Here is a 27825-nt window from a genome sequence, read left to right on the forward strand (position 1 = left end):
ATAGATAGATAGATAGATAGATTGATCAATTATTTTATTAGCCACATGACCAAGGCTGTGGAATTTGTTTTTGGTACACTTTACACTCTGCAGCACAACACATACTTGAAGAACAACTGACACTCCACATATTATCATGAACAATATAGTTACACAATAACAGAAATAAACATATCAGGCATAACAGGTGAATGGTGGCATTCATGTCAATGGTGTGTGAGGAGGGGACTATGGGGAGGAATTCAGAGTCCTTATGGCTAAGGAGAAAAAAAACTGTTTGCGAAGCGTTTAGTCTTAGTTGACAGGCAGTTACGAGATGAATGCAGTGTTGTTTTTCAGTAACACATTTCATCTTCTTCTGCACAGTTAGTGAATGATGCTAGCCGCCTACCTGCTGATATGCCCAGTTGAGCAGTTTGTACCTGTAGGACCTTCTCATGGGATAGCAGAGACTATAGACTGCATGGAGGCCGGCCAGGTAGAAGGAAAGCAAGCCCAGCTGCTTCCTCATAGACAGCCACTTCTCCAGCCAACTTGGGAACTGGCTGTACTTCGTACCTGGAAAAGAGGGTCTGCATGAAGTTAGAACTGCTTTTTCTTACATTCATTTTATAAAACAGAGAAGTTAAAGGTACAATATTTGATTTTATTTGCTTAAACAAACTACAGAAATGGAAATAACACCTCTAGGGCATTGTATTAATATGCTAATCAAACTATTGCTTTTTCTGAAAAAAAGTATTACCCATTCAATTTTGTTTTTTATTGAGTTTCAAGAATAAACAAAATGAATAAAAATAACATGACACAATAATAAGATGAACAAATAACATGAAATAAAAATAATTAAATTAAAATAAACAAAGAAAAGCAAGGATAATTGTAGGGATGGGAAGCATAATAGATATACCAAAGGGAGCAAAGGTAAAATGAACATCCAAATGAGGTAGAAGAGTATTGTAACAATCACGGATGAATCGGCTCACTTAGCCCTTGGGTAATGGGTTGGACCTAGGGACTGTCATCACAACCGGGACGTGAACCCGTATCTCCCACACCATGGGCGACAACATTAACCAGTCAACTAAAGGGTCCGACCCGTTAGCCAAGGGCTAAGCGAGCGTATTCATCCGTGATCGTTACAGTATATTAAACAAAAAACAAAAAACACAACAACAACAACAAATAAATGATGAATATATACCTTCGTATTACAAGGTGCAGTCAATGACAACTCTAGGTACATACAGTGCAAGAACCGATATTTACGATGCAGTTATCTCCTATTTTCAAGTGAATTGAGAGGTGGCATAAGAGAGTTCTGTTGAAGGCATCCATTTGTCATCCATTTATCAAGGAGGGGTTCCCATATTTTCAAGACGGTATTATCTCTGCTGACCAGCTTGTAACGCAGTCCCTCCAATGTAGTACATTTCCCAAATCCTTGAACTATTGCTGGAATAAAGGACTAACCTCATCTCATCATCAGCCACTTCTCCGGGGTCAGGTCGCGGTGGCAGCAAGCTAAGTAGGGCACTCCAGACATCCTTCTCCAGAGCAATGCCCTCCAGCTCCTCCTGAGGGATCCCAAGGCATTCCCAGGCCAGATTGGACTTGTAGTCCCTCCAGCGAGTTCTGGGTCTACCCCGGGGTCTCCTCCCAGTTGGACATGCCTGGAAAACCTCCAAAGGAAGACGCCCAGGAGGCATCCTAATCAGATGCCCGAACCACCTCAACTGGCTCCTTTCCACACAAAGGAGCAGCGGCTCTACTCCGAGATCCCTCCAGATATCCGAGCTCCTCACCCTATCTCTAAGGCTGAGCCCAGACACCCAACGGAGGAAACTCATTTCAGACGCTTGTATTCGCGATTTCACCCTTTCGGTCACTACCCAAAGCTCATGATCGTAGGTGAGGGTTGGAACGAAGATTGACTGATAAATTGAGAGCTTTGCCTTCCGACTCAGCTCCCTCTTCACCACAACGGTCCGGTACAGTGTCCGCATTATGATGCTGCACCAATCCGCCTGTCAATCTCCCACTCCATCCAATCCTCAGTCGTGAGCAAGACGCTGAGATTCTTGAACTTCTTCACTTTAGGCAACAACTCATCCCCAACCTGGAGGGAGTAATCCACCACTTTCCAGTAGAAAACCATGGCCTCAGACTTGGAGGTGCTGACTCTCATCCCGGCCATTTCACACTCAGCTGCAAACTGCCCTCGTGAGTGCTGGTGGTCACGTTCTGATGAAGCCAACAAAACCGCATCATCTGTGAAGAACAGAGATGTAATTCTGAGGTTCCCAAAACAGACACACTCCTCATCTTGGCTGCACCTTGAGATCCTGTCCATGAATATTACAAACGTAATCAGAGACTAGGGACAACCTTGGCGGAGTCCAACACTCACCGAAAAAGTGTTTGACTTTGTGCTTAGAATTTGGACACAGCGCTCACTCTGGTTATACAAGGACCGGATGGTTTTTAGCAACTTCTCTGGTACCTTGTACTCCTGCAGTACCCCCCGAAGAGTGCCCCGGGGTACACAGTTGTAAGTCTTCTTCAAGTCCATGTAGACTGGCTAGTCAAACTCCCATGCCTCCCTCAGCACTTCCGTAAGTGTAAAGAGTTGGTCTGTTGTTCCACAGCCAGGACGGCATCCGCATTGTTCCTCCTGGATCCGAGTTTCGACAATCGGTCGGAGCCTCCTTTCCAGCACCCTATAGTAGACTTTCCCAGGGAAGCTGAGCAGTGTGACACCCCGATAATTGGAGCCACTACCCCACAGATCCACCACCAGCAGGGATGAACACTGGGGTAGGGTGCAATGCAGGCCAGGTGGCAGGCAAAGGCGGGGACCGGGGCCGGCGTGCCGACTTCCGGCATCACAGACTGGTCCTCGGGACATGGAAGACTAACCTGACTTCCAAAATTGTAAAATAAGGCATTTAGCCAACAATGTACAAAGGGAAGTAACTTGCCCTAAATACTTGTCAATAGACGTGTTTATCACTGAACCAAAAATGGCAAGTAGTACGTCTGGAGCTATAGTTCTATTGAATGCTTTTGATTTAAAGTCAAATACAAGGCACTCGAAGGACGCTAACTTAGGGCAGGACCAAAACTGACGTTGTTCCGGTCTCTTGTTTCCATTTGTCACATAAGGGAGAAGTGCTAGGGTAAAGGGTATGTAATCTAGCTTTTGCAGAGAGGGTCTAAGGACAGGATGTTGTGTTGCTTTTAAGCCCACTAAGGCAAATTTGTAATTTGTGATATTGGGCTATACAAATAAAACTGATTTGATTTGAATTGATTTGATTTTGCATAGTGGAATCTGTGTACCACCTTGAGTTGCATTAAGGCATGTCTAGCATTGATGGAACTACGGTGGATATTACCAAGGATTCTCTCCCACATTTCTGCCGGGATTACAGTGTCAAGTTCTACTTTCTACTGAATCTTCAATTTGTCATCACACATTTTCATGTGGGATTGTAAAATATGATAGAAGAAAGAAACTAATCCTTTAGCATCAGGCTCATCTCTGAGGATGTTGTTATGTGTGGCATGCATAGGTTTCTGTTCATATTGCGGGATGTGTGTTCTAATAGAATTCCTGATTTGAAGATATCTGTACAAATGTGACAATGGTAAACCATACCCCTGCTGTAGTTGTTGGAAAGAACCCAGGTTGTCCTTGGGGTACAAATCCTTAATAGTAACAATGTTTTGGTCTTTCGAGACAAGAAAGGTGGGGCATGGAGAGAAGGCATGATTGGGGCAAATTGGGTTGTCTGTGTATACCTTGGGCAAATTAAGAAAGGACTGTATTTGTTTTCCATTTTTAAGAGAGTGAAGGACAACTTGATTTTTTATATAGACCAGTATTTTAGCTAGTAGTCCATGTGGTTTGCAACCCAGCCACTGAGGATGCACAAGCCAGTGCATCCGTAGCGCCGGTCCCAAGCCCAGACAAATGGGGAGGGTTGCATCAGGAAGGGCATCCGGCATAAAATCTTTGCCAAATCAAATATGCGGATCATAAATAAGACTTATACATACCGGATCGGTCGAGGCCCGGGTTACCAACGACCGCCACCGGTACTGTTAACCAGCAGGGTGTCGGTGGAAACTATGCTACTGTTGGGCGAAGGAGAAGGAGAGGGGGAAAGCATGTCTTGAGGCAGCTAGAGAGGAGGAAGGGTAGACATGTGGAGGTGAGAGTTGGAACTTTGAATGTTGGCACTATGACTGGTAAAGGGAGAGAGCTGGCTGACATGATGGAAAGAAGAAAGGTAGGCATACTGTGTGTGCAAGAGACCAGGTGGAAGGGGAGTAAGGCCAGGAGTATCGGAGGTGGGTTGAAACTCTTTTACCATGGTGTGAATGGGAGGAGAAATGGGGTAAGGGTAATTCTGAAGGAAGAGTATGTCAAGAGTGTGCTGGAGGTGAAGAGAGTGTCAGACAGAGTGATGAGTATGAAGCTGGAAATTGAAGGTTTATTGCTGAATGTTATCAGCGCATATGCCCCGCAAGTTGGGTGTGAGATGGATGAAAAAGAAGAATTCTGGAGTGAGTTGGATGACATGGTGGAGAGGGTACCCAAGGAGGAGAGAGTGGTGATTGGAGCGGACTTCAATGGACATGTTGGTGAAGGGAACAGAGGTGATGAGGAGGTGATGGGAAGGTATGGAGTCAAGAAGAGAAATGTGGAAGGACAGATGGTGGTGGATTTTGCGAAAAGGATGGAAATGGCTGTGGTGAATACATATTTCAAGAAGAGGGAGGAACACAGGGTGACATACAAGAGTGGAGGAAAGTGCACACAGGTGGACTATATCTTATGTAGAAGGCGCCATCTAAAAGGGATTGGAGACTGCAAGGTGGTGACAGGGGAGAACGTAGCTAGGCAGCATAGGATGGTGGTCTGTAGGATGACTTTGGAGACCAAGAAGAGGAAGCGAGTGAAGACACAGCCGAAGATCAAATGGTGGAAGTTGAAGAAGGAAGACTGTTGTGTGGAGTTTAGGCAGGAGTTAAGACAGGCACTGGGTGGTAGTGAAGAGTTGCCAGATGGCTGGACAACCACTGCAGAAATAGTGAGGGAGACAGCTAGGAAGGTACTTGGTGTGTCATCAGGACAGAGGAAGGAAGACAAGGAGACTTGGTGGTGGAATGAGGAAGTACAGCAAATTATACAGAGGAAAAGGTTGGCAAAGAAGAAGTGGGATAGTAAGAGAGATGAAGAAAGTAGACAGGAGTACAAGGAGATGCAGCATAAAGCAAAGAGAGTGGTGGCAAAGGCAAAGGAAAAGGCGTATGGTGAGTTGTATGACAGGTTAGACCAGCGGTCGGGAACCTATGGCTCGCGAGCCATATATGGCTCTTCCGGTGACGGCATATGGCTCCCAGACAATTTTGAGTTGAAAAATTTTTTTTTTTCAAAAAAATCAGTTTGGAACTGATTTTAAAATACTTGTGATATTTCTTAATAATACTGTGTCATTTTAAAGTAAACAGAAATTAGTTTTGAAGATAAATTTCACGGGTCACGGGTCACCCGTGGGTCGGGTCGGGAACCAATGGCTCGCGAGCATGTCCGGGTCATTGTAAAGGTGAAGAAATCAATTTTATCTGATAGCCAACTAGTTTATCCGCTTCAACCCTTGTAACGGAAAAGATGGCGAAAAGAAAAAAAGACGATGATTACCGTGCATTCCAGGCTGCGTGGACAGAGGAATTTGCATTTGTGGAGAGAGCAGGATCTGCGGTATGTCTAATATGCAATGATAAAATTGCATCGATGAAACGGTCAAATATAAAGCGGCACTTCGATACGCACCATGCTTCATTTGCATCGAAATATCCAGCGGGGGACAGCAGGAAAAGGGCATGCGAGGAGCTACAGCGGAGAGTGCAGACGAGTCAGCAGCAACTACGTGTGTGGACCAAGCAAGGTGACGGGAATTCCGCTAGCTTTGCGGGGGCTTTGGCAATAGTAAGGAATGGAAAGTCATTCACAGATGGCGAGTATGCCAAAACATTCATGCTTGATGTGGCCAATGAACTGTTTGATGACTTCCCAAATAAAGACAAGATAATCAAACGAATAAAAGACATGCCCTTGTCAGCAAGAACTGTGCACGATCGTAGCATCATGATGGCAAATCAAGTCAAGGAAACACAAATTAAGGACATAAACGCCGGGACATACTTTTCTCTCGCGTTAGATGAGTCAACAGACGTTAGCCATCTATCTCAGTGCAGTATCATTGCCAGGTATGCTGCAGGTGACACACTGCGTGAGGAAAGCTTGGCTGTTTTGCCAATGAAAGGGACAACAAGAGGAGAGGATTTATTCATGTCTTTCATGGAGTTTGCTAAAGAAAAAAAACTACCGATGGATAAACTTATTTCTGTCTGTACTGATGGTGCACCCTGTATGTTGGGGAAGAACAAAGGATTTGTAGCGCTTCTCCGTGAACATGAAAAGAGAGTCATCCTAAGTTTTCATTGCATCCTGCACCAGGAGGCGCTTTGCGCTCAGACGTGTGGCCAGGAGCTTGGCGAGGTGATGTCTCTGGTCATTCGAGTGGTCAACTTTATTGTTGCCCGAGCTTTAAATGATCGCCAGTTTAAAGCTCTGTTAGAAGAAGTTGGGAATCATTATCCCGGTCTGCTTTTACACAGCAACGTGCGTTGGTTGTCAAGGGGGAAGGTGCTCACTCGTTTTGCAGCTTGCCTGAGTGAAATCCGGACTTTTCTTGAAATGAAAGGCGTCAAGCATCCTGAGCTAGACAACACTGACTGGCTCCTGCAGTTTCACTATCTCGTGGACATAACTGGCCATCTGAACCAGCTCAATGTGAAAATGCAAGGTATTGGAAATACAATCTCATCCCTTCAACAAGCAGTGTTTGCATTTGAAAGCAAGCTGGAAGTCTTTCTCAGGGACATTGAAACAGGTCGTCTTCTGCACTTTGAAAGACTGCAACAATTTAGAGATGCATGCTTAGCAAGTGACTCCACTCAACATCTGGATCTCCAGCAGCTAGCTGGCTTTACGTTCAATCTCCTGCAGTCATTCAAAGCACGTTTTGGAGAATTTCGTGCGCGCACTGGTCTTTTCAAGTTCATCACTCATCCACATGAGTGTGCAGTGGACAAAATCGACCTGACATGCATCCCCGGGGTCTCTATCGGAGACTTTGAGCGGGAAGTTGCTGACCTGAAGGCATCAGACATGTGGATGAGTAAGTTCAAGTCACTTAATGGAGAGTTGGAAAGTCTTGCGCGACAGCGAGCAGAGCTGGCGAGGGAACACAAGTGGACAGAAATTAAAAATCTTCAACCTGAAGACCAGCTGATTCTTAAAACTTGGAACGAGCTTCCTGTGACATACCACACAATGCAGCGTGTGAGTATTGCCGTATTGACCATGTTTGGCTCTACATATGCATGTGAACAGTCTTTCTCGCATATGAGGAACATTAAGACCAACCTACGCTCACGTTTAACTGATGGAAGCCTCAATGCCTGCATGAAGCTCAACCTCACCACGTATGAACCAGACTACAAGGCCATCAGCAAAACCATGCAGCACCAGAAGTCGCATTAAAAGTAAGACATATTTAATTTATTATACGTTAAAAATACTATATGGCTCTCAATGAAATATATTTAGAAATATTTGGCTTTTATGGCTCTCCCAGTCAAAAAGGTTCCCGACCCCTGGGTTAGACACTAAGGAAGGAGAAAAGGACTTGTACCGATTGGCTAGACAGAGAGACCAAGCTGCAAAGGATGTGCAGCAAGTTAGGGCGATCAAGGATAGAGATGGAAATGTGCTGACAAGCGAGGAGAGTGTGCTAAGAAGGTGGAAGGAATACTTTGAGGGGCTGATGAATGAAGAAAATGAGAGAGAGAGAAGGTTGGATGATGTAGGGATAGTGAATCAGGAAGTTCAGTGGATTAACAAGGAGGAAGTGAGGGCAGCTATGAAGAGGATGAAGAGTGGAAAGGCAGTTGGTCCTGATGTCATACCTGTGGAGGCATGGAGATGTTTAGGAGAGATGGCAGTGGAGTTTTTAACTAGATTGTTTAACACGATCCTGGAAAGTGAGAGGATGCCTGAGGAGTGGAGAAGAAGCATACTGGTACCGATTTTCAAGAACAAGGGCGATGTGCAGAACTGTAACAACTACAGAGGTATAAAGTTGATCAGCCACAGCATGAAGATTTGGGAAAGAGTAATAGAAGCTAGGTTAAGAGGAGAGGTGACGATCAGCGAGCAGCAGTATGGTTTCATGCCACGAAAGAGCACCACAGATGCGATGTTTGCTTTGAGAATGTTGATTGAGAAGTATAGAGAAGGCCAGAAAGAGTTGCATTGTGTCTTTGTAGATTTAGAGAAAGCTTATGACAGAGTGCCGAGAGAGGAGGTGTGGTATTGTATGAGAAAGTCAGGAGTTGCAGAGAAGTATGTAGGAGTGGTGCAGGATACGTATGAGGGAAGTGTGACAATGGTGAGGTGTGCGGTTGGAATGACAGATGGGTTCAAGGTGGAGGTCGGATTACATCAAGGATCGGCTCTGAGCCCTTTCTTGTTTGCAATGGTGATGGACAGGTTGACGGACAAGATCAGGCAGGAGTCTCCATGGACGATGATGTTCGCGGATGACATTGTGATCTGTAGCGAGAGTAGGGTGCAGGTTGAGGAGAGCCTGGAGAGGTGGAGGTATGCACTGGAGAGAAGAGGAATGAAAGTCAGTAGGAGCAAGATGGAATACCTATGCGTAAATGACAGAGAGGACAGTGGAATGGTCAGGATGCAAGGAGTGGAGGTGACAAAGGCATTTGAGTTTAAATACTTGGGGTCAACCATCCAAAGTAACGGGAGTGCAGTAGAGAGGTGAAAAAGAGAGTGCAGGCAGGGTGGAGTGGGTGGAGAAGTGTGTCAGGAGTGATTTGCGACAGAAGGGTACCAGCAAGAGTTAAAGGGAAAGTTTACAAGATGGTTGTGAGACCAGCTATGTTATATGGTTTGGAGACATTGGCACTGACGAAAAGACAGGAGGCGGAGCTGGAGGTGGCAGAGTTGAAGATGCTAAGATTTTCACTGGGAGTAACGAAGAAGGACAGGATTAGGAACGATTATATTAGAGGGACCGCAAGAGAGGCAAGATTGAGATGGCTTGGACATGTGTGGAGGAGAGATGCTGAGTATATTGGGAGAAGATGCTGAATATGGAGCTGCCAGGGAAGAGGAGAAGAGGAAGGCCAAAGAGGAGGTTTATGGATGTGGTGAGGGAAGACATGCAGGTGGCTGGTGTGACAGAGGAAGACGCAGAAGACAGGAAGAAATGGAAACGGATGATCCGCTGTGGCGACCCCTAACGGGAGCAGCCGAAAGTAGTAGTAGTAGTAGTAGTCCATGTGGTTTGCCCCCTAATTCAAAGTACTGCTGTGTTTTAGTAAGCATTAAGCCCACTCGTTGTGATAGAATGGTATTGTACTCATATTTTAGCTTAGTGATTCATTTAAGTGGGACATCAATAGGATTGTTTTATATACATTTTCTAAAATTGTGTCCCGTTCTATTTCCCTAAGTCTACTCTTCTTTTTTCTTTTTATTAGATGCAAAGTATATAATATGGCCACTGATGACAGCATTTATAGATCCCACAAAACAGATTCGTTCACATCTCCAGTATCATTTTCTGCAAGGAAGTATGGGATAAGATCTTGTAAGTACTTTGTAAACTCCCTGTCAGATGAAAGTGTAGGGTCTAAACGCCATTGGTGGCAATGAGCTCTCAATCCTTCAAATTTTAAGACTAAGGATAGAACTAGGGTTGCCAACCGTTCCTTAAAATAAGGAATCACTCATTATATATATATGCATTTGTGTGTGTGTGAGTGTGTATGTATATAGTGTAAGGCATATTATATTTGTTATGCCCATGCCGCCCCGTCCCTCTCCCTTGTTCCTTATTTCCATTTCAAGGAGTTGACAACCCTAGACAGAACTGAGTAATCAGAGATTAGTTTAGAATCTACTACTACTACTATTTACGGCTGCTTCCGTTAGGGGTCGCCACAGTGGATCATCCGTTTCCACCTCTTCCTGCCCTCTGCATCCTCCTCTGTCACACCAGCCACCTGCATGTCCTCCCTCATCACATCCATAAACCTCCTCTTTGGCCTTCCTCTTCTCCTCTTCCCTGGCAGCTCCATATTCAGCATCCTTCTCCCAATATACCCAGCATCTCTCCTCCACACATGTCCCAACCATCTCAATCTTGTCTCTCCTGCTTTGTGTCCAAACCGTCCAACTTGAGCTGTCGCTCTAATATACTCATTCCTAATCCTGTCCTTCTTCGTCACTCCCAATGAAAATCTTATCATCTTCATCTCTGCCACCTCCAGCTCCACCTCCTATCTTTTCATCAGTGCCACTGTCTCCAAACCATATAACATAGCTGGTCTCACTACCATCTTGTAAACCTTCCCTTTAACTCTTGCTGGTACCCTTCTGTCACAAATCACTCCTGACACTCTTCTCCACCCACTCCACCCTGCCTGCACTCTCTTCTTCAACTCTCTCCTGCACTCCCCGCTACTTTGGGCAGTTGACCCCAAGTATTTAAAGAGATACTTTCATGCTGTTTCTGAGCACATTTTTTAACACGGGGGGTTTGAATTACAACCGAAAGGTAGGTGTGGTTTTATGATTTCATAGCTATTGGCTACTGAAATTCAGGGTGGTTGTGTGGGTGTGGCTAGGTGAGCTAAACACTGGGGCTAAACCGCTTGCCGCTTGCTGTAGAAAAACAAGAAATTCACTGGTGACAGCCCCCTTCCTGCCGTGTCGTCACTTTACAAAAAAAAAAAAAAGGCGAGCGACAAGACCACCGACAGCAGCTTTGAGGTTGAGGATGCGGAAGTGGAAGATGATTCCTTTTTCTCAGTGGAAGTTGACTACTCACCTTACAAATATGTTGCTCAGCTAATACAGCCGTATTCCTTCGAGCCAAAAGGGTGCGTCTCCGCTTTTATAGCGTCCCGCTACGGACACACCCTCTATGCTAATGTCATTTGTGACACGGCAAGTTACCACATTTTCGCCAACTGGAAACTTGGATGTCGATATCGCTCGTCTGGCCATAAATGTGATTTTAGGGCTACCATTTGTCCCATCGATCACATCCACACTCTACATCAATTAACAACAGGAAAAGTCGGATTTTGATGCAAGTATCTCTTTAAACTCATACACCTTCATCACCTCTCCGCTTCGCATTCTCACCATTCCACTGTCCTCCCTCTCATTCACGCATAGGTATTCCGTACTGACTTTCATTCCTCTTCTCTCCAGTGCATACATCCACCTCTCCAGGATCTCCTCCACCTGCACCCTACTCTCACTACAGATCACAATGTCATCCGCAAACATCATAGTCCACGGAGACTCCTGCCTGATCTCTCCTGTCCATCACTATTGCAAACAAGAAAGGGCTCAGAGCCGATCTTTGATGTAATCCCACCTCCACCTTGAACCCATCTGTCATTCCTACCACCACCTCACCATAGTCCGTGGGCCAGACCATTTTTTGGTGCATCTCAAGGTGGCAAAACTTAATTGTGAGTTTTGAAAAGGTACATGTCTGTAGAGGATATTTTGGTATGATAGCCCTTCCTAAGTGGTAGCTGAGTCACAGTTATCAGTTCATGAAGTTGATAACCCCTAATCATACATTCAGTTTTTCGACACTAGTGTATATCTGGTTAAAGCTCATGTAAGGACATTTGCCAATGTTTAATAATATAGTGTTTGGTATCATGTTAAAGGGGACCTTTTAGGCTTTCATTTACGTCCAATGCTGTATTTGTCTGACAAACAAAGAGGTCATGTGAACTCTTTAAACCATAAATGACACACATTATCCAACAATCTTCGCCTAAAGTATATATTTTCTTTTAGCCCTGTGGCATCAAGGGACCTCAGGGGCACAAAACTCAACAAGTGCAATACTCAAGGGACTTTACGGATTCAGGAAATGTATAATATACCCAATAATATTTCTTTGTGAATCAGCTCATCAGCTCATGAAGTTGATAACCCCTAATCATAAATTCCGTTTTATGACACTGGTGTATATCTGGTTAAAGCTCATGTAAGGACATTTGCCAATGTTTGATAATACAGTGTTTGGTATCATTTTAAAGGGGACCTGTTAGACTTTCATTTCCGACCAGTTCCGTATTTGTCAGAGAAACAGGGAGGTCACGTGACCTCTTTAAATCATAAATGACATACATTTTCCCACAATTTTCGCCTAAACGATATACTTTCTTTTAACCCTCTGACATCAAGGGACATCAGCGGCACAAAACTCAACAACTGGAATACTCAAGGGGCTCTAAGGATTCAGGAAATGTATAATATACCCATACTTTTATTTGTGAGAGGTGATTGTGAGCCTTAAATTAGTGGGAGGTGTTTAGACAAACTGGAAGGAAAGCTAAAACTAAAAATCCCATGATGCTCCACCAAGCTGCCAGGGCAGCAAGATGATTAGCTGATTACCTCATTAGAATCACCTGGTAATGGGGCTTCACTCCCAGAACATATTTTTACACAATTCCCTGCAGAGAGGAGAACATGCAGATGCATCAAAGGAGCCACTGGTACGGTAACAAAATGCCTTTTTCTTATTAAATTATGTTGGAAGAGCTATATGGAGTCTAATATGAAACCTACTGGTAAATTAGAGTAATTGTTTGGAGTACTTGAGACAATTGGTAAAGTGGCATGCAGAGAGTATGTTTGTATGACAGTTCAGTTCGTTCAGTATGGTCTTTGGTCTTTCTCCAGTCATCTTAAACAAGTGACTAAGCCTACTGTCTGTCAGGTGCTTTAAATTTAAGGTAAAGTGAAGATCATGGTATCATGACACTAGATGACCATTGTAAACTAGATAATTTGACTAATTTGACCTTTGAAACTAGATGACAATTTATGTATTTTATTTTCAGAAGATGTACGATGGCAGAACCAAGTACAAGTGGAACACAGCCAAAGCGTCCCAGGATGGACTGTTGTATACACTGTTCTGATGACGATTCAACACTTGTGGCTCCTAACAATTTAGAGTCATGGACCACTGTACTGAGAGCAGCTAAAATAAGAGGCTACAGGCCTGTCATTGACGTTGCTACTAAAGGATGTATACCACCATCCAGATTATACCATAGGAAATGCCGCAGCATATTTGCCATGAAAAAAAACCCTTGAAAGAATCAGTAAAAGGTCTGCGGAAAAATGTATTCCAGAAGACATACGAAAGCCTCTCGACAAAGTCCACACACATCACGAGTGTATAGGGCCAAGTGTATATTTTGTGATAAGTGCAGTAAGTATTTGAAAGGGCAAAAGACAAAAGATGTTCTGACTAAATGCAGAGAGTTAAGAGCTGATGACACACTCAGGAGAGCGGCTGACAGGAAAGGTGATGCTGGGATGCTAGCCATAGTGAGTCATGAACTAGTTGCCGCGGAAGGTCGTTATCACAGATCCTGCTACAGGCTGTACACAAAAGACCTGTACAAAGACAAAGACACTGTGGACCAAGTATCAGCTTCTCAATTAGTGGAAAGAATGGCACTCCAGAAGGTTTTCACATACATCCGGGAAGACCTGATGGAACATCCCAGAGTGATACCATTTAAAGACCTGATCATTATGCTAGTGACAGAAATTACCACTATGGTGACAGATACAAATGAATGTGGTGTAACACGAGTCATATTCAATACAAAGTGATACCTATATCGCAAGGTTGAAGCAGAATTTGGGGAATCTGTACATATCATAGCCCATGGCCCCAAAAACCTGTTTTTATACCCTAACCCATTGACAATGAATGAACTTGTAAAGGTTTACCAAGACCACAAAGATGAACTGAAGGTATACAAATTGCGCGATGACAAAGACATCGTATCTGACACAGCATTGAAGATCAGGCATGATATTCATAACCAAAACATCACTCAAACATGGCCACCACACGTGTCAGATCTGGAGAAGATGAACAGTGCTCCAACATCTCTTGTAATGTTTCTCCAGACACTCCTAACACGTACATATATTGTAGGAAGCAACCCATCTAAGAGGGTTCAAATGCTCACGGCTTCATTCAGCCAAGACCTGGTTTATGCAGTCACCTGTGGCAAAGTCAAGCCTACTAAACACATTGTGTTGCCCTTTGCTGTCAAGTCACTCACTGGAAATGTGGAACTAATACATATACTGAACAGACTTGGCCATGGTGTTTCATATTCCCAGGTAGAGGAAATTGACGCAGCAAGTGGAGATACTGTTCCACTACCACAAAACATCAAGCCTGGTCTGTTCACAACATTGGCGTGGGACAATATTGACGGACTGGAGGAAACTCTCAGCAGTGAAGGGGACATCACACCGAGTGAATAGAATTGCTTTGCAAGCAAAGTCTATTGCTGATCATCCTGCTGAAGCCAGACCTTTGCCTTGCATCCCAAAAACCAAGAAGAGAAGCATTGGAGCAGTAGAGATGCGGCTTCCCATTTACAATGCAGGAAAGCGTGCCAATCCTCCAGCTGTACATACAGTTGATGCTGATCATGCCGCTATCCTACAAGATGCAGCGGACAGAAATCACATGTGGCTGATGGCTCGTCAAGCCAACAAAGATGTTTGTAGCTGGACTGGGTTCAACATCCTCACCCAGAGCAATACAAGTGTACAAGAAGATAGCATCGGCTATTTGCCCACAATCAACGCTCCTGCCACACAGCTATCAACAGTTAATGAGGTTCTTCACCAGTCGATGAGCATCATGAAGTCTCTGCAGCTCAACAACATTGTTGTTGTTTTTGACCAGGCATTGTATGCCAAGGCTGCTGAAATCACCTGGAAACACCCGGAACAGTTCAAGAACATCATCCTTAGAATGGGGGTCTTTCATACCACCTGCATTTTCATGGCAACAATTGGAAAACGTTTTGCAGATGCTGGTCTAGGAGATCTTTGCAGGAGTGATAGCCGATGGTTCAATCACAGGGGTTATTGATGGTCACAGGTATAACCGAGCTGTACGCCTCCACAAACTGCTCTAGGAGGCTCTGTTGAGACTAGCATGGAAATGTTTTCATCCCTGGTTAGAAGAGAATCATCCCGAAGATCTCATTCACTTGGCAGAAACTCTGCAAGCAATAGAGAACATGTGTGATGAAGTATCACAGCCCAGATTTGAGAACACCTTTGAGCAAGATTCATGTCAGCTTATTCTGACACGTTTCAGTGAGTTCCTCAACTACCTTCGAGGAGACAATGGCCCCCTCTCAGCCTTCTGGATGTCTTATGTGGAAATGGTTGAGATTATGCTGAGTCTTATTCGAGCATCAAGAGAGGGAAAGTGGATGATGCATCTTGCAGCAATCAGGGCCATCATTCCATGGTGCTTTGCCTATGATAAACTGAACTATGCCAGATATCTACCATTCTACTATGCTCAAATGTCTTGCCTGGAGGTTGATTATCCCGGTGTTCATGCACACTTTGTAGAGGGTGGTTTTTCTGTCCAGCTGGGAAGGAACAATCCCTTTGGAAAAATTCCATTAGACCAGACAATTGAAGAGACTGTAAACAAGAATACTCAGACTACAGGAGGGACCAAAGGTTTCAGCTTAAAAGCTGGAGCAGTGACCAGATACTATCTCACTTCAGAAAACAGAAGTCAGTATCTAAGGCAACTCAGGAACATGACAGGCAATGATCCTACAGAAAGTGTAAATCATCACGATCTACAGAAGACAAGGATAGAGAAGGACCGTGCAGATGTTAATGCCTTTGTAGAACTTATGGAGAAAAGCTGGGTAAACCCTCTAGGTGCAGATCAATCTGATATAATCAGTCTTTCCACAGGAATCACTGTGTCATCCAACATAGCCCGTGATCTGCTGCAAGCTCACCAGACTGGAGAGGAAGCATATCAAAAGTTCAGAAGTGAGCGTTTGGAAAAAGGTTCACCAACAGCCACGTTCAATGACACAATGAAAAAACAGAACCTGAAGACATTTGCAAGCATCACTAAAAGTAGAGGAAAGCCGGCAAAAAACAAGCAGGTGGTCTTGAAAGCAGATAGAAATCTCTTTGGACATATGATCATTGTTTCACAAAGTAGAGATCTTCACATTAAAGATGTCCTGGCTCATCCCCTTGGTCCACTACCTTGGGCACTTTCAAATCCAGATGGCTCACTGCGGAAAACTAACAAGGCTGCTCTTGCAAGAGAGTTGGAGAAATCAGGATCAGCAGTAGAAGAAATTGGAGAACATTCTGCATGCATCATTCATGGAATGAGCCTTGTTCAGAAAATGAAAGGTGATGGCAAAACCTTTGAAGAGATTGCTGGATCTGTGCTGAACCTAGTGCTGCATGAAGGAGGACACAGTAAGCAGATAGATGTGGTGTTTGATGTATACAGGAAAACATCAATCAAGAATGCTGAGAGATGCAATCGTGGTTCAGCAAGTAGCACTCAATGGAAAAACATTGCCCCGGGACACAAGGTTGTGCAGTGGAGAAAACTCTTAAGTAATCCAGACAGCAAAACAGCACTGATAACGTTCATCGTGGACCAGTGGAAGCAACCAGAGAACCTTCAAAGGCTTAAGGAGGACAAGCAGCTATTTGCAACCTGTGGAGAGACATGCTTTTGTCGTGGCAAAACAGACTGGAATGTTGTTGAAGACCTGAAATCTTCCCACGAGGAGGCGGATACCCGCATGCTCTTACATGCAAATCATGCCAGTAAGAATGGCTATCAAACCACAGTTATTGTGAGCGAGGATACAGATGTCATGATCCTTTGTCTTGGATACCGTAAGAAGATTAACTGCCCCCTGTATCTGAAGTGTGGCACTCAGAATCGGACAAGGTACATCAACATCAGCAACCTTGCTCAGCTCCTTGGGGATGATCTATGTGATGCTCTTGTAGGTGTACATGCGTTCACAGGTTGTCACACTTCCGATGTCACACTTCCCTCATACATATCCTGCACCACTCCTACATACTTCTCTGCCAGTCCCGACTTCCTCATACAATACCACACCTCCTCTCTCGGCACCCTGTCATATGCTTTCTCTAAATCTACAAAGACACAATGTAACTCCTTCTGATCTTCTCTATACTTCTCCTACATTCTCAAAGCAAACGTCACATCTGTGGTGCTCTTTCATGGCATGAAACCATACTGCTGCTCACTGATCATCACCTCTCCTCTTAACCTAGCTTCTATTACCATTTTCCCAGGTGTTAAATGATGAACTTCAGATTTTTTTTTAAAAGAAAAACAAACCGTTTTGAAAATGTTTGTGTTTTGCTTGGTTTTGTCTGGAGAGCCAAGCTGTAGTTTTGGTATGTATAACACTTGATTTTTGTTTTTATGTTAATCCATCCATCCACTATCCAAACCGCTTATCCTGCCCTCAGGGTCGCAGGGATGCTAGAGCCTATTCCAGCAGTCACTGGGCAGCAGGCAGGGAGACACCCTGGACAGGCCGCCAGGCCATCACAGGGTTTTTATGTTTTTATCTTCAGTCACTTAAAATATGGAGTATGATATTGTATAATGTTGTCTTGTTTCAGGGCCACTAACCTTATTTTACCAAATACACAAAAACCAAAAGCAAACAAAAGCTGCATCTGCTTTTTAGCTTGAGGTTACCCTGAAATGTTCAAAGCGATGAGCCTCTTTGTCCAAACAGAAAACAATACTAACTTGCTCTTACTGCTGAGCTACTGAAGAGCAAGCCAGCCTAACCTTATTTTCTTACCTCTGTGTAGCTGCAGAAGAGCAGCCAGTAGACCAGGGAGGTAGACCAGGGCCAGCAGAGTGATGGACGTCCATGGCAGAGTCTTGTTCATCACCAAGATTGGCACCTTACAGATGTCAGCACACCACAGTAACTCAACTTTTATGGACCAACTACATTGATACCAAATTGCAATCATGAACAACACAGTGCACACAGCAGCAGCTACATGCATGGCCAGATCAGCTACTTAAAAATGTCATAAACGAGAAGAAATGCATTTTTTTTAATACAGGGACTAGCCAGGAAAAGAAGGAATTTACTAAAGAAGTAATTTCCTTGAGATAAGAAAAGCTGAAAGAATGTATAAGGAAGGGTGGGATATAAGTATAGCAGCAGTGATCTGTGGGCAGCTTGGAAGCGAATTAAATCTGTCTTCAATCACTCAGAGAAACAGTAACAGGAGACCTCTTAAAATTGGGGGAATAAATATTGATCTCCCAAATATTTTTAATGACTTCGATACCTGTCTGTGAATGTTCTCATTCATCCAGGTCATGGTTATCCAAAGGAGTTGAATCAAGTGCAACTGGACTTGGTATATATCTGTGAAGACGTTAGTCAGAGAGGCACGAACTGAGGACGCCTCTTGGATGAGAGGCGAAACGTCTTCACAGATATATATACCAAGTCCAGTTGCACTTGATTCAACTCTTTTGGATGACTTCTATACCTGCTTTGAAAAACATGACTTTTCTGAAAACATCACTGGCCTGAGAGACTCTCTCTCTTCTGACTGTGATATTGTCATCAGTCAGGAATGTGTTAAGAGATCTTTTAAAATGGGTAAACGTTGCCTACCAACACGGGGCTCACTGGATCACATCCCCGTGTTACCTCCAGCTTAGTCGGGCATCCCTACAGACACAATTGGCCGTGTCTGTGGGTGGAAAGCCAGATGAGGGTGTGTCCTGGTCGCTGCACTAGCGCCTCATCTCTTCGGTCGGGGCGCCTGTTCGGGGGGGAGAGGGAACAGGGGGGAATAACGCAATCTTCCCACACTAAGTCCTCCTGGTGAAACTCCTCACTGTCAGGTGAAAAGAAGCGGCTGGTGACTCCACGTGTATCGGAGGAAGCATGTGGTAATCTGTAGCCCTCCTCAGATCGGCAGAGGGGGTGGAGCAGTGACCAGGATAGCTCGGAAGAGTGGGGTAATTGGCCGGATACAATTGAGGTGAACCCCCCCCCCCCAAAAAAAACAACAAAAAAAAACGGGTAAACATCAGGAAGGCCCCTGGCCCACATCACATTTGTGGATGCGCATTGTGATACTGTGCTGACAAGCTTAGCAGTGTCTCCACCATATCTTCCTGATGTCACTTGATTGTAACTAAATCCCTGCTATTACATTAGGCAGCTATTTGGTCAAATTTTCTGATAATACTGCATTGCTGACCCTCCTCTGAGGTTTAGAATCATTCCATGGGAATGCTCCCACTGACTTGATGCGACAACTTCTTGTATAACTGGTCCTTGTATAACCAAAGTGAGAGCTGTGTCCACATTCTCGGCACAAAGTCAAACACGTTTTTGGTGGGTGTCGGACTCCGCCAAGGTTATCCCTTGTCTCCAATTCTGTTTGTGATATTCATAGACATAATCTCAAGGCAAAGCCAAGGTGAAGAGTGTGTCCGTTTTGGGAACCTCAGAATTGCATCTCTGCTCTTCACAGATGATGTGGTTTTGTTGGCTTCATCAGAATGTGACCTCCAGCAGGGGCAGTTTGCAGCTGAGTGTGAAATGGCTGGGATGACAATCAGCACCTCCAAGTCAGACGCCATGGTTCTCTGCCAGAAAATGATGGATTGCTCCCTCCGGGTTAGGGATGAGTTGTTGCCTAAAGTGAAGAAGTTCAAGTATATCAGGGTCTTGTTCACGAGTGAGGGTAGGTTGGAGAAGGAGATTAACAGGGGGATTGGTGCAGCAGCAGCAGTAATGCGGACATTGTACCGGATCGTTGTGGTGAAGAGAGAGCTGAGCCAGAAGGCAAAGCTCTCAATTTATCAGTCAATCTTCATTCCATCCCTCACCTATGGTTATGAGCTTTTGGTAGTGAATGAAAGGGTGAGATCGTGGATAAAAGTGGCTGAAATTAGTTTCCTCCATAGGGTGTCTGGGCTCAGTCTTAGAGAGAGGATGAGGAGCTCAGACATCCGGAGGGAGCTTGGAGTAGAGCCACAGCACCTTCGTGTCGAAAGAAGCCAGTTGAGGGGGTTCAGGCATCTGATTAGGATGCCTCCTGGGCGTCTTCCTTTGGGGATTTTCCAGACACGTCCAACTGGGAGGAGACCCCGGGGTAGACCCAGAACTCGCTGGACGGACCACATGTCCAATCTGGCTTGGGAATGCCATTGGATCCCCCAGGAGGTGCTGGAGGGCATTGCTCTGGAGAGGGACGACTGGAGTGCCCTACTTAGCTTGCTGCCACCACGACCCAACCACCGAGAAGAGACTGATGATTAAATGAGATTAGATGAGATTTCTTGGACTTAATGTTTCTAAAACCAAGGACCCGATTATCGATTTTAGACGTAACAGAGATGCAGCCAAAGAGTGCATCATACATAATGAAAGTGTGGATCATACAAATATTTGGAAACTATTATCGATGAGCACCTTAAATTTGATGTGAACACTGAGGCTATTGTGAAACGGGGGTGTCATGTCTATGGTTACCACACCCCTCAGGATGGAAAGAGCATTGTGGGTACGCTCGTGCCAGTTCGTTGTCTAACAAAGCGCACCCAGCAAGAGACCACAAATTCGATGTGTCGTCCAAGTTATTGAGATTAAATTCTGTATAAACTGCTTAATTCAGTAGTAAAGTAGAGATACAACATTGGCGACGAGGATTAACATGCATTAGGTAGTTAAAAGAGTCACGTTTAGCTAGTTAGTATGGAGAAATCCGGGATTCAAATTTCGCATGCTACACAGAGACAGCCACGTTAGGTTCCAGATGGAAGCGGTGGCTAACATCGTTCGAGCTATATGCTGACGGAACAGGGCTCATTATGGCTGACGATTCACCTGAAGCTACAAAGCAAAGGAGACGTGCACTATTACTACATCTAGCTGGACCAGACGTTCAGGACGCTTTTTCAACTTTATTGACACTGGTGATGCAACGGACTACAAGAAGGCGGTCGAGGCTTTGAATGCATACTTCGTGCCCCAAGTCAACACAGCGCTAGCAAGGCACGTATTTCAAAAAATGCACCAGAACCCAGGTGAGACAGTGCAGCAATTTGCTCCACGCCTGAGACAGGCTGTGAGAGACTGTGGATATGGGGGAGATTCTGATAACCAAATAAGGGATGCGATTCTAAGTAAGGGGACATGGGAGTATGTGCGCAGGAAGCTGTTGGAAGAGGATCGTGGGCTGACGCTAGCAGTAACACTGGACATACTAGCTGCTCGTTGGGAGAGCATCGAGGAGCAAATGGCTAACATGTCGTGCACATCGACCGGAGCTACCCCAGAGACTGTACACAGAGTTCACCATAAAGGGAAAAAGGGAAAGCACGGAACAAAAAGTAAACCGAACAGAGACAATAAAAATGACGGAAAGTGTTATAGATGTGGAAATTCTGATCACATTGGCCGAGATCCAAAATGCCCCGCTCGCAGCCAGACATGCCACTAGTGTCAGGGTAAGGATCACTTTTCAAAGGTATGCCGCTCTAAAGGCGAGAAAGAGAAAGTGAAACAAAACGTGAACAATGTTGACGAACAGGAAGACTTTGCATTTGCCATTAATGACAATCACATGTCAGAGAGACTGAACTTCTGTGTGGGGGGAGTGAATATGAAAAGGCTCATTGACTCTGGCGCAACAAGCAATGTGATGGGAGAAAATGTGTGGGAAAAATTGAAAGCAGAACACATTAAGTGTCATTTCTATGTCCCTAAGACAGAGAGGAAATTGTACTCATATTATTCCAGTGAGCCATTAACTGTCAAGGGTGCATTTACATGTGATGTGTCAATAGGTAACAAAACTGAATGTGCAGAATTCATTGTAATCAGGAGAAAAGGTGAACCACTGCTGGGAAAAGAAACAGCGATGCGACTGGGTGTCCTGAGAATAGGTGCTGACATTGCTGCCGTCACAGAGATGAAGCAAACACTCCAGCAGCAGTACCCTGAAGTGTTCAGTGGAGTTGGGAAACTGAAAACGAGACAGGTCAGTCTACACATTAAACCTGAGGTCAAACCAGTAGCCCAGCCACTCATGCGAATTCCATTTAACCTCCGGGGGGCAGGAGAGTCCAGAATAAAGGAATTGGAGGATTTGGACATTATTGAACCAGTGAATGGGCCCACCCTGTGGGTGAATCCGGTCGTGACTGTCCCAAAATCCGGAAATGATGTCCGACTTTGCCTGGATATGAGACAGGCCAAGCATGAGCATGGAGCTGATGAGCGGTGAATGCAATGCCGGGGGCACTCACCATCCGAGAAGTGGAGGGCATCTGGTGGCAGTTGCCTGCTTTGCCTAATCAGAAATCCATCCTTGGCTACTTGCAACAAAAACAAATTGTCCACTGAACAGATTATGTACACGAATGTGAAATGCATAAGTTTGGGATCGGTGTTGTTTGGAAAACTTATGACAGTTGAAACTTCCAATCTGCCCTGTAAGGCAGCTGAAAGTTTGCCCGCATGTATAAATCATATCTATGAGCATAAATGTATTTTCTGTTCCATGGTCTTGCTCTTCATAGATATTATTTAATTGTACGTTCAATCTTCATGGTAGGATTACCATGGTCAAAAATATCTCAGTAATCTATTTTATCATATTATGTGTCCAAACTGATAGAAAATATTTCTGCACAATTAGATCTGTCTATGTAGTATCACACTTTATTTGAGCTTTCGGTCTATCAGACTTTGATCTGATGAAATTCTGATAGAAGCATGTATGCTCTGATGAAGGTCTGATGGACCGAAAGGTCAAATAAAATGTTATACTGCACATATCTAAGTGTGCAGAAATCTTTTCTATCAGTTTGGACTCACTGATGCATCCAGCAGTTCAGCAAAGATATAGCTGGGTGCAGTGACGTGTGGTGAGGTCAGTGGCTGGGTAGGCCATGGGCATTCACGCGCCCAAATTACATGCTTTTGTGCTCTCTAATGTTTTATAACAATCTGATCCTTCTTCATTCTTATTGCCACAGAATTCTAGAATATCGTGTCCCCCTAGTTGAATTACAGTCCAAATGAAAACCTAAATAAAAATATTGTCAGAGTATATACAAAGGACTCGTTTCATGTTTTATATGGGTTTTTATAGCTGTGAAAGGACTAAGTAACACCATTGCTTCATATCATTACATTACACAGAATTACATCACTAAATCCCAAAAATGCCTTTGACTCCATTTTGGCAGACATACTGCAATACAACAGATAGCTGCGCTTTGTTGGTTGTGTCAGTGGTCTCATCGACTCGTACGACCATGACAGGGGCTGCATTTACCTTATCTTGAATGTTCTGTCAAAGAGTGTCACTTACTGCCAAGATAAGGTCGGTTTGAATACGGTTCGATGTCCCGCAAAACACTGAAGGAACATTAAGATGTGTCGCCAACCGCTGGTCTTTCTCCGCAATGAGATGTAAGCGCTCCACATAGTTTCCCCGGTTGGATGAGCTGGTGCTTTACTTGTTTCCCCTGAAGGCTAATTCCTGTTTCTCTAAGTAGCAAGTAGCACGTCTCAAGTCCTTCAGAATCTCACGAGCTTCCCTCACCTTCACGTTGTGCACGGAGACTTGCTGTTTAAAGCTAGGTTGATTGTTTAAAGCTAGGTTGATCGGAGTGCAGTTTCCAAAGGTTGTCAATGTTGTTGAATGTATTAATTGGACCACTCATGCTTGTTCAGGTCACAGTAACCGGCACCTACCCATACACTGTCCCACTCTCTGGAAAACAGCAAACAAGGAAAGCAGTACAGCCTGCTGGTGGTAGCATCGGAGCCACATAGCCACTCCTTACTTGTACACCATTCTGGCTGGAATGATCGGATGATTTTCCGCTCTTTACACTGGTGGAGGTCAGGGAGAGCTGGTGTAGGCCTGCCTTGCTTGATGACAAGTAATTTTTGGTGGTAACCCAGTTTATTAAAACTGAAGACATACGATGGTCGACATTACCGATTTCACTCTGAAGTGTAGCCAAACTGCTCAAATTCAAATGAGCTAGCTTGCTTTATAGATGGCACAAATATCTATGACATTGTAGCAATTAGCACCTTGATGGCTCTGATTGGCTCATACTCTTGCCATAAGCAGTGCCTTTCCTCGTCCGTTGATTTCGCCTTAAGCTACACAATATGCATGCACAAACTCCGAAATTCACAATGTTAAAGGCAATCCTGAAAAAAGCAGATCCTACCCTTGCATTGAAAAAGTAGGCGAGCTTGTGTGCTATACGGCGTTTCACTCTTAGAGGTTTAATTACTTAAAAAGTGCAAGGACAAAAAAAAATATGTTGTTATGAATTTATTGTATGGTTATTTTGATTAAATTATCACAGGGTAGGCAGTGCCTACCCTGACCGCACATCATTGGCTGGGTGGAACGGTGGTCATCCTACATTAACATTATGTGAAATTTTGCCAAAACATTTGCTGATGTTGCGAGACAAAATGGAAACGCCGCACAGCATGTTTTGTTTCTGCACACTTTATTAGACAAAGAAAACTGAACAATCTGTTGAAATCATCGCCTGTTTGTATACACTGAAGTCTATGCTAATCTCGGCCAGTCCCACAACTTTTCATTCATGGCATTCCTTTTGTAATGCTGAGTGACAGTGCAAGATCGTAACTTATGACACAATTCCTGAAGATGACAGCATTTTTGTGGAGTGAAGTATTCATGCTGTCTGAACAAAACACTTGGTGGCACTGCCCTTGCCGTTTTCTAACAGTGTATACTGAAATGGACAAACTAAGCACACTTTAACCATACCTTATAAAAGTCGCTCTGATTCCGAGACACAAAGGGCTGCAGCACGTCTCTCAGGAATGTGTAGAGGAAGGTCCCTGCCAGCAGCAGTGCAGTCAGTCGCAAAGGTAAGCTCCACTGTGGGAACAATGGCATCTCCTCCGGAACCACACCGGCCGGAAGCTCAAAGCTCTCCAGAGCCAGAGAGGCTAGCAGCGGACCAGCTTTGGTCCTGCTCAGCAGGGTGCATTCTTGTTCCTGACAGTCCTGGGGGGGGGGGGGGCAGGATGGATTATCTATTGTACTGTACAATGTACCGATTCTCTAGATCGGTTGTGTTAGATGGGATAAATCACCCTGATTTAGTTTACCGCCAATGTTCCCCTTAAAATAGTTCAATGTGTCACCTTTTCCCAAATAACTAAGTCATTGCGTAGTGCTGTTGTGTGTTGTGAGTCTAGTTTTCTCCTGTGCTTAAGAGGTCTACGTCTACCTTGTAACCTCACAACCCAAGGGTTCATTTTTCCTACTTTAACCTAGCAAAATAACAGGTCCATAGTTTCATATGCCCTGGTGCTTTTCATGGTCAAGATTCTAGGGTCCTTGACAGCGAAACCACAGCATGGCCAAGAATCGCTCATGATTGATGTGATTTCAAAACAGCCCTTTCCCTTACCCAACCAGCCTGTTACTTTCCCTTTCCCAACGAGCTTGTTACTTTCCCTTAACCAACGAGCCTGTTACTTTCCCTTATGCAACGAGCCTATTACTTTCCCTTACCAAACGACCCTGTTACTTTCCATTACCGAGCGAGCCTGTTACTTCTCCTTCCCCAACAAGCTTGATACTTTCCCTTACCCAACGACCCTGTTACTTTCCCTTACCCAACGACCCTGTTCCTTTCCCTTACCCAACGAGCCTGTAACTTTCACTTAGCCAACGAGCCTGTTACTTTCCCTTATGCAACGAGCCTGTTACTTCCCCTTACCCAATGAGTCTGTTACTTTCCGTTACCCAACGTGCCTGTTACTTTCCCTTACCCAACGACCCTGTTACTTTCCCTTACCCAACGAGCCTTTTACTTTCCCTTAGTCAACGAGCCTGTTACTTTCACTTAGCCAACAAGCCTGTTACTTTCCCTTACCCACCAAGCCTGTTACTTCCCCTTACCAAACGTGCCTGTTACTTTCCATTACCCAGCAAGCCTGTTACTTTCCCTTCCCCAACAAGCCTGTTACTTTCCCTTACCCAACGAGCCTGTTACTTCCCCTTACCCAACGACCCTGTTCCTTTCCCTTACCCAACGAGCCTGTTACTTTCCCTTACCCAATGAGCCTGTTACTTTCCCTTATCCGACGAGCCTGTTACTTTACCTTACCCAACGAGCCTGTTACTTCCCCTTACCCAATGAGTCTGTTACTTTCCCTTACCCAACAGGCCTGTTAGTTTCCCTTACCCAACGAGCATGTTACTTTCCCTTATCCAACAAGCCTGTTACTTTCCTAACCCAACAGGCCTGTTACTTTCCCTTAGCCAGCAAGCCTGTTACTTTCCCTTAGCCAACGAGGCTGTTAGTTTCCCTTACCGAACGAGCCTGTTACTTTCCCTTAGCCAACGAGCCTGTTACTTTCCCTTAGCCAACGAGCCTGTTACTTTCCCTTATCCAATGAGCCTGTTAGTTTCCCTTACCCAACAAGGCTGTTACTTTCCCTTACCCAACAAGCCTGTTACCAGATGTGGCTATGCAACTTCGCAGCTATAATTCAGAAACAGAACAAGAATCAAAAACAACTTTGGCTCCGGTACACCGCAGCTTCTAGCACTTGCAGACATCACGCACACAGAATAGAAAAATAAAAATAAAAAAAACAATAAATGAAAAAACAGCAGGACATTGGAGGCAAGCATGTATGTACAACAGGTATGTTGCTACTATAGTGTTTTGTTATGATAATAATAATAATAATAATAATAATAATAGTAGTAAATTAAACTTATATAGCGCTTTTCTAATACTCAAATTCGCTTTACAATAAACGGGGTGAAACTAGATGGCCGATAAACATAACACAGACATACAGGGGTGGATGGGAAGGGGGCTACGAGAGGGAGAAGCAGCAGCCACATACGATGCCAGCAGTACTCTCCCACTTCGATAGATACAAAATGGAAAGAAAAACAAACATCATAAATCACATAAATCACAGATGAATCCGAAGAGGTGAGTCCCAACCAATGACCTGAATGTGGGTAGACTGCTGCAGCAGTGTCCGATGCGCTTGGGGAGGGAGCTGGGGAGGGAGTTGAGGGAGGGGGCAGGTCGAGCGCTCGGTACTCAGCCTGTCCCAGACCAGGGGTGGACGAGAGGTTGGGGGGGGGGCACGAGAAGGCAATGGAGAATAGTTGTGTCTTGAGACGGGATTGGAAGAATGGGAGGGATTCTGAGTCTCTAATGATTTGGGGGAGGGATTTCCAGAGCCTGGGAGCTGCCCTGGAGAAGGCTCGGTCACCAAAGCCGCGGAGGTTGGACCTGGGGGTAGAGAGAAGGGAGGCTGAGGTGGATCTGAGGGACCGAGAGGGTTGGTAGGGGGAGAGGAGGTCGGTGAGGTATGGGGGAGCCGGTTTGTGAAGGGCTTTATAAGTAAGAACCAGGATTTTGTAATTGATTCGGTGGGAGACGGGTAGCCAATGGAGGTCTTTTAAGACTGGGGTGATGTGGTGCCAGGATTTGGTTAAAGTTAAAAGTCGGGCGGATGCGTTCTGGACCAATAGGAGTCTCTTGATAGAGCTAGCATTGATGCCATAGAGGAGTAAGTTGCAGTAATCCATGCGGGAAGAGATAAAGGCATGGATCAGTATCTCAGCAGCAGCGCGTGTGAGAGAGGATCTTATTTTCGCAATGTTGCGAAGGTGGTAGAAGGAGGATTTGACCATTTTGCAGATATGTG

At 44.7% G+C, this 27825-nt stretch overlaps 1 protein-coding gene across 1 annotated transcript in view; it reads right to left on the reverse strand.

The window, feature by feature from the left end:
* The window catches only part of LOC130129985 (STEAP family member 1B-like), a 73605-nt gene that overhangs the window by 14201 nt on the left and 31579 nt on the right, over window positions 1–27825 (reverse strand). The window contains exons 3-5 of the mRNA XM_056299706.1: window positions 24902–25144; window positions 17884–17989; window positions 392–558 (exon numbers count right to left, since the gene is read on the reverse strand). Coding sequence (XP_056155681.1) covers window positions 392–558; window positions 17884–17989; window positions 24902–25144 — 516 coding nt within the window. The remainder of the gene's footprint in view (window positions 1–391; window positions 559–17883; window positions 17990–24901; window positions 25145–27825) is intronic.

This window comes from Lampris incognitus, chromosome 19 (genome assembly GCF_029633865.1).
Source record: "Lampris incognitus isolate fLamInc1 chromosome 19, fLamInc1.hap2, whole genome shotgun sequence".
Taxonomy (NCBI): Eukaryota; Metazoa; Chordata; class Actinopteri; order Lampriformes; family Lampridae; genus Lampris; species Lampris incognitus.